Below are 14,919 nucleotides of genomic sequence, written 5' to 3'. Positions count from 1 at the left end.
GAGAAGTTTTTATGTCCAGTTTTTGTAAAATCACAGAATCATAGAAAATGTTGTCAGTCAGCTCAGGAAGTCTTGTAGTCCAGTCATCTGCTCCTAATAGCGTGCCCTATTCAGGTGGGTTCATGAAAGGAACCCCTATACAAATGGCTTCCAAGCATAGCTATACACTCAGTGTCTTCACAATATATTGCTTTTACCTTCCATTTTACAATGTGCATGTTCTGTTAGGACATACCTATCTTACTAAAAGTGCTTTGTTCTTGGAAGTTGACAATAGCAAAATTATTAGTGTATAAAGTCCTTAGTGTGTATTTTATCTGGAATACAGACTCATTTCACTTTCTGTGGTGCACAAAGTTTTGTGAGCTTCCTCGGAAACTCAAAGGCATGAGTAGGAAACTGAAGTGACAGGCCCCTTATTTTCTGCGTATGGGGAGTGGACAATGGCCGTTTTCAGATAGTGCAATCATCTGTGTAGCAGATCTGAGCAACCAAAACAAAATGATAGAACAAAGTAAAGAAACAGGTTTGCTATATTCCACAGGAAATATTTTGATCCACAGTCAACTCACAAGACTTATCAGTAGATGAGAATTCTTGGTACTGACTATTCTTATCTTCACAGACATAAGAAAAAACAAAATTTTATTTTAAGAAGTAGAAAAAAGAATAAATATATATTGAGCAATGTCTGTTTCTGTAAGTCTGATGACCAAAATGTCAGTGAAACCACGGTGAGTTTTGCTTAAATAAACAATATTTGTCTTCACTGATAAAGAAGGACTGATAACGCTCCCAAAGCAAGCTCTGTATTGTCTCACGTCTCAAGACAATTTGCCCTTGCAGAAAGCCTTCAAAGAGGCAGGAGCATGCTTAAGAGAAAGCAAGATTCTAGAACGAAAGGGAGCATGTAAAAAGAGTGGTTTGATATTGACAAAGTGCAACAAACTGAAGTTTCTGAGGACTATTTAAAATGGCATTTCAATTCTTCACATTGAAATTTTTGTGAGAGTGTTGATAAAACAGAGGACAGAACATTGATGCCTCCTTTACTTACTGAAACCATTTTTCCCTCTGATGGCATGAAAGCTGGCCGATTGCTGATTCTCAGTTTTGTCTGCAGGGTGTTGAAATTGATCTCCAGTTGACATTTCTCTTGGACTTTGGGAGGTTTGTGTTTGCGGCGGTAATCCCGGAAGTCCTCTAATTTCTTCTGCATAGCCTGCATTGTTTTTTCTGGGGTCCTGTTTTCCAGCCAAGGAATTGTCCGGCGAATCCATTCTAAAAGCTTTCAAGCCAACACAAACAATTGAAATAAAGGCAATGGAAAAGCAACCAAAAAAGATCATATTGAATGCACAAATCCTAATCGCATTTGCTTCATTTTAATATTATTGACTTCACTTGATATCAGTGCCTTAATGGAAGGCACAAGATTTTCAAAGCTGAACAATACTTTTTTTACTACTTTTCCCAAATATTCTAGACATTTCTAGAAATACCCTGATTTTCAGAAAGATGAACATACATGTAAGGTGTCTCTAGCTAATTACTCAAAACCTGAGGTACCGAAAATCACTTGCTACTTTCAGAAGCATTGGTCTTGATGTTTCAAGGAGTCATACTTATGATATCAGAACTGACACCAGTCAAGTGACTCAGGTCATATAAAAATCTTCATTCAAAAGTCCGTTAGTGCCAATGTAGCACTACTGTCTTTGTGTCTATGATCCCAGTATGTTTTTGCAGGTTATGTATTAAAGACAAGGGAGCCTCACTTGTGCACTACACATCTGTAGTCCTGACTCAGCAAATTTGCCATTTACCAAGAAAGGACAATGTGCTCCCTTCTTCATTCATTTGCTGCCTGTGTTCACAGGTGCATTGTGAATACCCTGAGAGACCCTGTCCAGGTGTGCTTTGCAGTACACAAAGACAATGAGCTTGCTTGGAGTGACAGGATCCTGCGTGTTCCACACGTGGATGGCTATCTTTGGAGATTACTGAGACAGCAAGCCTGGTCTTGGGGCAGACAGATGACAGTCCTCAAAACACCCTTTTTGGCACATTAATGTGACTGAGTGACTTATTGGAGGTCACTGTGGCAAAAGAGTCACCTGAACCTTGATGTTTTCGGCAACTGAGCTTTGTACCCTACCACTGTGAGATTTACCCTTATAGTATCTTCACTTTGCTATCTTGCAGACAGTGCATGAATCTTTCAGCTTTCAGTATTTCATGAACGTAATTAACACCACACTACAAATACAGCTGTCTTTACCTCACTTGCTAGTCTCTCATACTCTTCCATCAACCTCTCATTTTCCTGATTCACAGCAAGCACCTTACAGATTCGGTTAGCTGCAGTCTCAGCCTGTAAAACACAGCAAATAAACAAGACGTATTCATAAACACATTCTGAGAAAGGTACAGGCTTGGAGAAAAATAGAGAATGTGGCTGCTGCAAATAAAAATCACATCGTTTTATAGTTGTTGATTTGTGCTCCTACGTTACTTAGATATATATTTACCCTTCTGTAGTCACAGATTCCAATGGCCTGAGTAAGGCACAGATCAGCACAGAAGTCACCTTACTGTACAGTGAAGGCATATATACAGGGGAAATGACACACTGCCATTATAGTTGTTTAATAAATCTTCTATTTTCAAAGATGACTTAGGCCATTCTTAAAGTTATCCTATTAGGTTAATTTTTTAAAATCTCAACAAAAAAGTATTTGATTTGTAAGCCACACTGAAAAGACATCCCATGTGATTCAGGAGTCCCAGACCACTCTGTATCTGCAGATCACATGTATATATACCCTTGAGAATATAGGCAGCTCAACCACTGACAGAAAGTCTTTTCATGCTTCCTGCCAAATTTATTTGTGAAGGCACTGTGCAGCTCTGCCATATTTAAAATTTACATTAATAGTTTGACATAACAGATCTATACTTTCATACAACTGTGAGTCTGGAGTATATCTAATCAAATAAATATCTGTGTAGACTCCTGTGTTACAGAGAATGTTGAATCTCCCTTTTGCAAGAACAGCAAACCCTCCGTACCCAGAAGCAAGAGGGCACAACAGCATAGCTGTGCTAGTGTAGGGGGCCCCGCAGACAGGAAGGGATATTAAATCCTGAGGATGAAGGAAAAATATCAACTACATTAAAGGTTCTTTTTTCACATAAGTTGGATTATATCCATTTGTAGGCTAAAAATGTATGAAGCAGAACAGTGGGAAATGCCACCTTTGTAAGTGGGAATCCCATCTTGTATGATAGATCTGCTGCTGATGTTCTTGCCTTTTATACTGGTACTTTGATCCACAAATAATTCCGTTGGCTTCAGTGGGACCAGGCACAAATACTGTGTTGGATGTCTTCTGTGCCTTTCTGCATCTTTAGGCATCTTTGAAAATCTATCCCTAAATTACTACTCAGCAAGAGTAAAGTCTAGAATTGTCTCAATCTCCAAAAGTCAAATATTCTTTTATACAGCAAACACATAAGATGTTGATGTAGCAACAAACAACAACTCCATTTCACAGTATCTTCAAATACAGTTTTTCTGAAATAGTCTTTATAATCACCAAATAAAACTCCAGAATTAGAAAGAGGAATGTCCAGTGGAATTAAAGAAGTTCAACTTGCTACACAACATCCAACTAAAACAGGTTCAAGTGTTGGTTAAAAACAAGTATTAGTGCTCAAGTAATACTTGCAATTGTTAATTAAAATCACAAAGTACTAAATTAGGAGTTTTTTTAGTAAACTAGTGGAAATGTGAAACGACCAATCAAAAACACAGCAACCTGAAGGGACAGTTGATTAATACCTGCTCTGCTCCAGCAAAAGCATGGTAGAAGCAGGACACATATGTCATGATAGCTCTCTCATCGGGTTTGGGAGTGTTCACAATATCTACAAGAGGTGGGGAGAAATGAAAACAAAACAAACAAACAAAAAAAAGAACCGAGGAGTAGAAAACAGGATGAATAAATAAAAGCACAACATAGTGTCATTCTGATTGGCTTCTTGTCCATAGCTCTGTACTCTAGAAAATCTACAAAGCTGTAATAAATTTAGTGTTGGGTTGATGGGTACTGACAGAATACAACATGCGCTAGAAATTCAACACAGGCTCTTAGAAAGAGGTGTATTTTTTTTAATAAGCTTGGTCCTTCAGTATTGTCACGGGGGAGTGACCTTAATTTTACCAGGACTATCTGCTTAAGAACTGGCACACATATGTCTGGTGACTTAGAATGTGGGGGGTTTTTTTGACTAAGACACAGGAAAGACAGACTACATTTTGATCTGGGGAGATGTTCTTTGGAAGTTGCACGTGGATTAGTTATAAACTTAGCATTATACATCAGTATTCTTTATATTACTAATACCTGAAGTATGTCCAACTCTGAACTGCCTTGCTTTTTAAAATTTTTGGTTTTTTTCATTAGGACATGATTCTAGAAGCTCTTCTGAGATGTCTCTATATGTTTCTGTGTCTATTTTGCATAGTAGCAACGTTTTATGATGCCTTTTGTACTTACCATTAAGCATTTAACATTTTAAAAACAATCCTGCAAGGGTAAGAGAAGGGTTTATTTTCTGGGAATCTGTTATGATGATTTTGACATCTGTAGCAGGAATAATATCCAGCAGGGAGAAAAAAGAGGGCATTCTGCTATTGAAATTGTTTTTTCACTCTGAGCTTATTTTCATCTTGCGTTTTTAAAGGTGCTTCAAATGAACGTACACAAGTTCAATTAAAGAGAATAATGTCCTCTATCCCATTCAGTAACCAGCTCTCAAAAACCTACTGGATATTATTAGTAAATATACAGAAAGATGAGACAGGAAGGTTTGTTTCTATGGATAGATCACTACTGGCCCTACTGAGATAATGGCTTGCAGAGAAAATGAGGCAACGGGAAATGAGCTCAGCTCTAAGACGCTGTCCTACTAACTACTGAGGAAAAGATCAGAAGAGGAAAAACTGCTGAAAGAAACAAGACAGAAGGTGAAGGATGAGATCTGATCCACCTACAGTCTCACCTTCTGAGCACCAGCAAATGCATGGTAGTAACAGGAAACATAAGTCATAATGGCTCTTTCATCAGGTCTGGCAGTGTTTACTATATCTGTGTAGAGAGAAGAGGGTTAACTGCTCAGAAATTCTCACAAGGTACTTCCATCAGATTATGCTGATGATGCCTCAGTGCTGTAAGGATTCAAAATAAATACATCATTATTCAGGTTGCATCTGTTTACTGATATCAGTGCAAAGCTACCTAAGCTTTAGGCACCAGTTGATGGAGAAGATATCTCTCCCTGAAATGGTAAAACTTCTGAAAGCTGAGACTGTACAGAAGGGTATTGTTACCTTCTTGTTTGTGGAAAATTCCAAGCAGATGGCATGGCTGGCAGATCTATTGGGTTCAGCTTCACTGTCGCTCCAAAAGCAACTTCATGTAAATCACTACAGTTATTCCAGAGTTACACACAGCCGCTGACAGTCACAAAATAGGAGTGCATGCAGTGTATGCACAGAGTCCCCATGACTGACAGGGTATTGACATATATTGGAAACCTGTAGAACTCGCATAGTCCAGAAATACTAATTTCGTGCTAAGAAAAGTTTGGGTGGTAATAGTTTTGCAATCCCTGCACCGGTCTGTCTTTTTAGTTAACAGCATAAATCACAGGAGAGTTTGGCTTGGCTGGTCGATAGCTTTGTCCCTATTACAGCAGGAAAAAGTACAGAGTGAGTGCAGTCAAGTTATGGGCACATTGGTAGAAATGGACCTTTTCAATACTTAACAAAGGCAGAAAAAGGTGGTATTACACCAATTGTGGCCGAGTGATGAATGATGCTAGCACAAGCTATAAGGATTCTTGCCCATGTAAGGAGTGGGAAGATACCGGTGTGAAAAGACCCAGGCATGAAGTGACAATTTCTAATATTAACAGTGAGATTTCTAAATTCAGGACCAATGTATTTACTGATTTTGCATCTGCTTCCACATAGTTATGAACTAAACTTTGCAAAATGGGTGTTAGAAGAACCATGATTTCATTTCCTCCTCCCCTGCCCAGAAGGAGAATAGTAAGATAAGGGCTAGAATGTGCAGAAAATCTGGTGAGGGGGAAAAAAAAAAAAGGTTTCTTACATTGCATGTGAAGAGAAAACAATGAGGAAAGAAGAATGATAATAGGAGTTGCCCCACCCCTGGAAACATTCAAGGTCAGGTGTGACGGGACTCTGAGCACCCTGATCTAGTCCCTGCTCACTGCAGGGGGTTGCACTAGATGACCTTTAAAAGTCCCTTCCAACCCAAACTATTCTATGATTCTATGAGCTGTTCAATGGTAAGGAGGTAGCACTTTAGTTTATTCCCTCCACAGTATTTTAGAGTAAAATAATTAAGTGGTGCTTGAAAAGCGAATTGCAGTTCAAAAGACAAAAACAATTAGTTTTGAAGAATGAAACCAAGAAAACTCTTCAATGAAGTGGTTACAACTAGGATTTTCCAAGTTATCCTGTATTGGCCTAACTTTCCTACCAAACACTTCAAGAGAAACAGACACAGTCAGTTTGAGTCCTCTGGATAATTCGCGTGTTATCACTGCTCTACTGACAAGCCAGCAGAGCAGAGCAGAGTCGCATACTTGGAGAAGAATGCTTTGAACTAGTGTAGGCAAATTCCAGTATTTTAGCACCATTTTTTGCCTGGAATACAAAAGTTTTGTTATCCTGAAGAAATTCAGGAAACTTTAATAAGTATTTCCTTGTTCTTTGTCAAAAACTCTAAAGATTATTGGAGAAACCAAACATGAAACAATTTGTTAAAACTATCACTGCAAAAGGTTTACAATTAAAATAAACAAAACAAAAGCTTCCCTCAACCTAGCTCTCTTTTGTAGGAGGCATGTTGTTAGTATATTTTGAAAGTTCTCTACTTCTGTTTCTATTTCTGGCCCTCTCACTTAAACATTTCAGAAAGTGAGTAGGCTTTAAGCTGCTAACAGTTGCATTTCCCTTTATTAGACTTAGATTTTAATTTCTTAAAGGCAAGGATTATCTTTTGATTCTGCATTTTACCTCAATTATCACACTGGGGCCATGTGCTGAGGTCAGGGTCCAAAATATTATAATAAATACAAACAATAATAAACAATAAGGAACGAAGCAGATAGTGAGTGAAATTATCCAATACATGGGGGAACATGAAGGAAAACATTGTTTGAAAACAAAGCAGGTTGCCCCATTGTGATTCATGTGGAAGGAATGTTGAAAATTTACTAGATACAAAACAAAAGATGTTTTACTGTCTCCTGCTTGTGAGTAACACAAACTTCAGTAAGATATAATCCTCACCTTCTGCATCCAGCATCTTAGGGATATCCAAATGCTTTTCAGCAATTTCCATGGCAAGGTTGATATTTCCTATTGGGTCATCCTGCATTAAAGAAGAAAATACAACTAGTCAAAAACAGAAATTTTGCCTTGAAGCAAGACTAGAGTAGGTACACTAAAACTTAGTGTAGACCATTCATCACAAAGTTAGTCCCACATGTTTTACACCTACTATACATTATATTACAGTGATATGAATGCTACTGAGTTCTCTGTTGGTCAGGTGCATGAATGAGAAGGAGCAAGCACAGACAGACGAACAGTTCTCCAGAAGGAGCAAAACTTCCCAGTTTTGGCTTGGACAGACAAATCTGTAACGCCTCTATAAGCTGAATTTTAGAGCCGTGGAAATTCAAGAACTTCCTCTAGTTTTGAGATTTTGATTTTGGTTTTTGAAGGAAAGAGAAAGGAAGCATTGAGCACAGTTCAGATAAACAGCACACTTTTCATGTCTTACACTACAGACGGCTATTGCTGTCTACGGAAGAGTGTGTCAGATCGGGCTGCTCTTAAGGGCAGCCTTCCTGTATCAGCTTGCAGAGGAAACGCCCTACGTGAAGTGGCAGTTCATGCCATTAATGCTAGTATTATTTTCACATATTCACAAACTGCTAAATGATCATAGCCACCCTGAGCAATGCCAATGTCTGCAGAGAAAATAGGACACAGAAGAGCAAAGTCAGAGATGCTGGAGGGCACTGAAAAAATGTTAACAGGTTTTCTGTAGGGAATTTCCAGGGCTTCGATTTGAATACAAACACTTCCTATAAAGGGATCTAGTCTCAAGCATGCTGCTTCTGTTACTGTGAAATGAACTTAGAAAGATTACTTACTATGGAACCACAGCAATTATTTAAGTTTCACAGAAGTCTGTTCCTCATGCACATACATATGGCAGGTATCGTAAGTAGTAATGCCCATGACATGTCTTTCTATAAACATATCGTACTAGACAGCCTTTCCTTTAAAAGCTGCATGTTCAACAAAATGTGTTATGAAGAACAGTTTACATTTTGAAACCTCGCAATTCGGTATAAAAGAATACAAGGTTTTTAATCATAAATTCTCACTCTATCATCATTTAGCAGTTTTGTGCATCACTGACATCAAGAGAAACTTAAAATGTGGACAATATTTAAAACCCATGAACTTATTTTTGCTATTACAGAAGACACCGTGTGTAATACAACATTTTACTGAATGCACATACAAAAACCCCTACTGAAATTAAATGGGACAAAAATACACTAAATCTAAGTGAGACCTATTGACTAGGTTAAAACACTTTGCTTATGGATGAGTGATGAGCACCTCCTACTTGTGTGCTTGGTACTAAGTCCATGAGTAAATAGTGCTCCACTGGTAAAGGATTTGTTTAAAGTCCCAGCAACTTCTGAATAATTGGAGATATCCATCACCCATCCTTTCAAACAAAACTACAAGTCACAGTAACTAAAATCTCTGCTACAGCTAAAGAAATACCTCATCTAACTTGTCATAGTCAAGAAGATCAGGCCTGTGTCTATGGATAAGCGCGTTGAAAGCAAGGCCATCCTTCCAGCTACGAGTTCACACAAAACACATTGTTGAGAAAAGGAAAAGACAGCATGCAGGAGATAAACCAAAACAGCTGTTAATGTAACCAAAATGAGCAGTCAATCAAACACAGCCAGGTCAGAAAAGCAAGATCTATTTTAGGATTTTTCTGCATGTGCTTTACATGCCACAACTCAGCCTCAGTTTGAAACCTGACCTGTTCTTATTTTGGCAAACTCTAAGAGGGAAATAGTAATGCTGAAGCAGATCTGCCTATGTTCTATTCCCTTTTCTCTGCACTCATACCGGTTGGATATACTGTGAAGTTCTTTAGTGCTGTATACCAAACAAAAGCACAAACTCAATCAGACTAACTTCTGTTCATGCCAAGCTTAAGCACATGTACACAGAGACAGTCATTCCATGAATCTGTTCATCCATAGGAACGGTTGTATATAGAATTAGAGAACAAGCTGGTGTTGACAGCTAATATTTTGCCCTTTTGTTCAGATCTGCAGTTGTCTTAATTGCCTAAATTAAAATCTTATGTGTTTAGGAATAAATTCATTTAATTTTCTTCACTGCACAATGGAAAATATTGTCTATGATTTACCAGTCTCTCTCATCAATGAAAAGTTGCACCCAGCAAATTAAAACCATGATTAAGTTTTCTGGTTTACTGTTGCTTACATGAGACCTCAAGATGCATTAATTCCAGAGAGTAGAAAATGGTATGTATGTATTGAGAGCTAAGGTGAAACAACAACATTCCACTTTCTTTCTAGGTTTTATTCTTCAGTAATGATATCCAGAAATTCTGACATTATTACTTGCTCAAACCAAAGTGGCTGGTATGTTTTAGAAAAGGTGCATTTTGACACGAGTAGCACATGTAATTGTAGTAATAGTTAAGTAGTAGTAATAATGTAGTTTTGTAAACCCCGTGAAGTACTACCTAAGGAAGTTAGGATATCGGTTTTGTTTCCACTTGTCTGGAAGTATAGGTATAAGTATAATCTAAGAATTGGTGAATATTTTCTCTGTAAGACTAGTAACTTATTCTGTACTCCTGACTACCAAGGGTAGTGTTTATTCTAAGGAAATTTAGGATTAATCATCATCTCATTGTTTACTGCTCTGCAATCTACAGTCATTTACACCAGATACAAAACAGGATGGGCTGTACAATACTATGAGTGGTGAATGGAGAATTCCAATGTATTCGATTTAACATTCATATTGGGCAGTGTAAAAGACTTCATCAACTGTGTGTCAGCTGAGGACCGGATTATTTGCAATTAAATGCTGAAGTCCATGGGAAGGAAAGAAGGACACAGGACAGTCATGGGGTCCTTTCCTCCATGTCACTCATTTTTTTGAAGGGAGCTTAGAAAGCCAGTCAGAATTAGTATGCACTCAGTTTGTCTTTTAGAAAAAACATGCTAAGCAAACCAGAAGTGAGCCAAATCACTGCAGGACAGCATGCTGTATCACCCAAATTGATGACCTTATTTAGCTTGGAGTAGTCAATAAGATCAGGTCGGTGTCTGTGGATAAGTGCACATAATCCAAGGCCATCTTTCCAGCTTTACAACAAAAAATAGAATGGGAAAAAATAGTTAATAGTCATGGTATTTTACAGTTTGACCCTTGCTCAAGGCTTAAAATCAAGCAGGAACTCTCCTGTCAAATCCTGACACTTATGTTCTGTCAACTCTCATCCCTCTGAGCTTTTCTGTTACTGTATTGTTTTTCCGGTAGTATATATCTTACTCTACGGTCCATACACACTTAAGGACTCCGTAACACTTTCTAGCAGTGTTGCACTAGTGTTTCTTGCACTATGTGCAACAGTCCCTGATTTCAATTGCTTAATTTGTGCAGTGTTCTAGGATAGCTCAGAGTATGCATTCATCAATGACAGTGCCTAATCTCCTATTAAACTTAGAGCACGTTTGCAAAAAAATAAAAGGAGAGTAAACCTGCAGTTACTTGAATTTGCAGAAGCAATTGGCTTTTTCTGTATCAGTTGTTTCAGCCAATTTTAATGGTACAGCCATGTTGGGCTCATAGAAGTATGAAGTCATAAATCAGCTTAGTTTATTTAAAACACTTCACACACATGACAGCTTTGATTAGAGCTCTGATACTTCAGTGTGACTTCAGGCTCACTACCTTTCCATGCAAGAATAGGTAATGAACGAAGCTACAAATAACATCTATTTGGAAAGATTATGAGAGGTTCCTTTCAGCCAGAAGCTGAAGTTATTCTGAAAGATACTTTATGTAAACACTTTATGGAATCACTGGGACTGTGGGTTTGAGGTCTTCTCCTGTGCTGTAATTGTGTGATACTAAACATGTTAAGACTGTTAGAATCCCTGTCACTGAGATGTCTGGATAGATCTTTCAAATAACAGAATCACCTCCAATAAAAATGTACTACAATTAAGCAGAATATACGCACATTGTAAAATATAAAATCATCCAGAAGGTAAAACTGAACCAAAATAAGCACCAAAATAACAAAAAGCTTTTTTTCCAAAATATATAGACTAAAATGGTCTGGATAGCCCATTAAGAGCCAATCAACCCAAACATTAATCAAGGTAGTTCCATTGAAGATGTTTTCCCCATACCATGTATCAGACCAGCATATACATGTAGAAACACTAAGATTCTGATACTGTAACTTACAGTATCAGATTCCATCTAAAGCTGCATCCATATAAAGCTCTACTGAAATATACTTCTATACATTCAAGGAAAGTAACACATAACAAATTTCAGATCTCTTAAAGGCAATACAGGGACCATAAATCAAACAAATTCCTTTTATCTGTGGATGCATGTGTGAGCCGTATCTTCTCTATCACTATATGTGTTGCACATTAAGAATGAATTCAAAACACCAAAACACCGTATTACAGAACTCTTGTTGTAAGTACAATAAAGGTTTCAGGGAAGGCAAGATCACATGGTTAAACAGTGCAAATGGCAAGTCATGTAGTTTAATGAGGTGGGTCACCAGCAGAGCTACAGGAACCAGCCCAGTGAAATCCCAAGACCAAGCAGCCTGCACATGGCCTGGAATTCCCCTTCAAGCGCTTACCACAGCAACACAGAACCACAAGGCTGGAGCTTCACTAAATTTTCCAACTTATGTAATGATCCTGATTCTGAAAACAAACATGTTTAAAGTGCTGCTGTTGTGTACTGAGTGCATTTTTGGCTCCTTATTTATAGCTACATTACAAAAAGGTAAAGACTCGTTCATCATAACGAGATAGTTGCATGCTCAACACACTGGTATTTTTGCCAAAACTATACCTACAGTGGCTCTCATTTGAGAGCAGTCATTTGCCAAGTCAGTATGCTGCAGTACTTGGCTATTCCCATATACCAAGGACCTCTAATAATGTAATTTGAAGTGTCATTCCGTATGTAGGGATTTTTTTCTTTTAAATAATAACTCTGGAAGCCATTGTAAATAATGACAAAGACTCTGAAGATAGAGCATAAGAATTTGAAAAAAATCTAGTTAACAGTGAAGAGTAAAACTCTCCTGTCAAATATATATCTGCACAACTGCAGGAAAAATTTGACCTAGAATATTTTAGTCTGCTTCTACCCCCTTGAAATAATGGAAGTTTACCTAAGATGAAAGTTCTGAATGTTCACATTTCTGTAAGGAGCAGTTTTTCTTTGACACCACAGCAGCAGCCCTTCTTTGGCAGAGGTCTCTGTAAAAGACACCAGGGAGTAAAAAAAGGAAAAATGTGAAAAGTGCTCAAGTAATGAATTTCTTGTCATCTTAAATGTGGTCAGCCACCTGAAACTGGCTGGCATAAGCCAACATTTAACCCTAAAAGATACTCATACAAATGGATTAATGGGGCTCCATTAGGACACAGACATCAGCTCAACTGGAACATCCCAGACTAGAGTCCCAGCCTGCACAGTATTTCTGGGGTATTAGAAGCTTAATAAATTACAGTGGTTGGACAGCAGAATGTATATTTGGAAAAAAATACCCAATACAAATATAATAGAACTAGAAATAAAAGATTGTGTTGGTGCCTACATGAAATATGCTTGTAGTCTTAGTCCATTTGCTTATGGGGAGCTATAAGTACTGAAGAAATACCTTCATTATCTGAACCCTATGGGCTTCTGAATGCATAAGTAAAGGATGGAAAGGATCAAATAGACCATTAGGTCCACATTTAATGTCCCACAAATTATGGGCAGAACAGCATGCAGAGCTGGAATTGACACTACTTTTGTTGAAAATTGAGATTAGTTTCTAGAATTCTAGATTTTCACAGCATAGACTTGATTTAAAGAGTATTGTAACGACAACACACTTTTTGGAGCCAGTTACCAAGTGAAAGTTAAGAAAAAAAATTCTGAAGCACTGGGGGGAAAAAAAGTGATAGAAATAAGAGGGATATAATCAGATAATATTTGCAAAGAATGTGAGAAATGGACAGAACTAAAAAAGTATGTTGGAAATAGGACCACCATACAGGGTAGACACTATAGTTTCAGGGCACTGAAGGTCAGAAACACAGACATGTTTCTGTCTCTATAACTGAGACATGTCCAGAACTTCTGCATTTAGAAACCTGGCTCAAAGTCTCTCAGGATAAGGAGAGTAATTACTTTGTCCCTCCAGAGATTTATTTTTGTCACCAGGTAGGGAACTTGCAGCATCATTTTCTGTGAAAAAATAATTCATTTTTAAAACACTCATCTCACTTATGCATAATTCATATTAAAATATCTTCAAACAAATTTCCTAATTATTTAACATAGTTGCATTACTATTACCTTCCACTGAAATATCCTGAATAGCAAAGCGAAGGATGATAGTCCAGATCATACCCAGCGTCATTTTCACATTGCCATCAACAATTTCTAAGGTGAAAAAAGATAGTGTTTAGAATGTTTTCTGGTTTCTCTTATTTTAAACATATATTTCTATAAATAATATATTGTATCTAATATATTCATTATATATCTACCATAATTCTTTATCTACACAGAGTTCATCTGGGTTCATTTTTCAACAAACTCATGCTTGTGCTACCCTGACAGTAGGACTGAAGATTACTGAGGTTACAGTCACTTCAGCCCTTCCTTCCTAAAAGGCTTCTCTCCAGGTACTTGTAACTGTCTCAAATCTTTACCCTTTAGGCTGACTCTTTTAAAGAGAGCCTGAGGGGAAATACTTATATAAAGTTTGAACAATATCAGCCTTACTGTTTTCAAATACAAAGGAACTGAAAAAAAAAAAAATGGTCTTACCACAAATTTTAAGATACTACAGGACATTAACAGTATCATTTTTTAAGAAAACGGTACTCAGAAATCCCCCTATACTATTTAGACCTTTTTGAGAATTTTACCTATAGTGCCAACACAGACTAGATATGAAGAACAGCTCAAGAGAAACAGCACCTCCTGAGACTAAGCTACATAGCTTCCTGCCAAGCATTTTGGAAACATGGCCACGAGGCTGTAACATCTTACAACTCTGATGCCTATGCACATTTACGTGTGCATATAAACTGGGATTTTTTCTTCTGGGGCTTCAATTTGTTTCAAGACCGGTTAAGTCTACCTACAACACAGGGCACTAGAAAGGTGCGTTCTCCAACCCTTCTCACATATACATGGGAGTCCCTTCTCACAAGCCAAGTCATAATCCAGTGCTCCTACATTGTAATATGAACAGTGATACGGCTTAAATTTCTCAACACCAGAAGATGTACTGCCAGACCACTTAAGTGTGGTGACAATGTCAAATCAATTTGAAAAGTATGGTGAGACACTTAGATGAACATAATGAGACTATAAGGAGAGTCCAGCACTGGAAGGGGAAGAGGTGGGACAATGAGAGAAGGGAACTGCAAACTGCCTTTCCAGTCACCTCACACCAAAAGAACAGG

The 14,919-nt window shown here is 37.8% G+C and overlaps 1 protein-coding gene across 3 annotated transcripts in view; it reads right to left on the bottom strand.

Annotated features, from left to right (window-relative positions):
• The window catches only part of ACTN2 (actinin alpha 2), a gene marked incomplete at both ends in the record, with an annotated part of 65,965 nt that overhangs the window by 21,015 nt on the left and 30,031 nt on the right, over positions 1–14,919 (bottom strand). For 2 of the 3 annotated variants that reach the window (XM_081997898.1, XM_081997900.1), the window contains 7 exons: positions 1,058–1,288; positions 2,282–2,374; positions 5,068–5,153; positions 7,391–7,472; positions 10,473–10,551; positions 12,621–12,708; positions 13,799–13,885. In XM_081997898.1, coding sequence (XP_081854024.1) covers positions 1,058–1,288; positions 2,282–2,374; positions 5,068–5,153; positions 7,391–7,472; positions 10,473–10,551; positions 12,621–12,708; positions 13,799–13,885 — 746 coding nt within the window. Of the gene's footprint in view, positions 1–1,057; positions 1,289–2,281; positions 2,375–3,844; positions 3,931–5,067; positions 5,154–7,390; positions 7,473–10,472; positions 10,552–12,620; positions 12,709–13,798; positions 13,886–14,919 lie in introns of all 3 variants that reach the window. The other variant, XM_081997899.1, reaches the window with a different exon arrangement.

This window comes from Phaethon aethereus (genome assembly GCF_964289735.1).
Source record: "Phaethon aethereus genome assembly, chromosome: 3".
Lineage (NCBI taxonomy): Eukaryota > Metazoa > Chordata > Aves > Phaethontiformes > Phaethontidae > Phaethon > Phaethon aethereus.
This window is presented reverse-complemented; position numbering and strand designations above follow the sequence as displayed.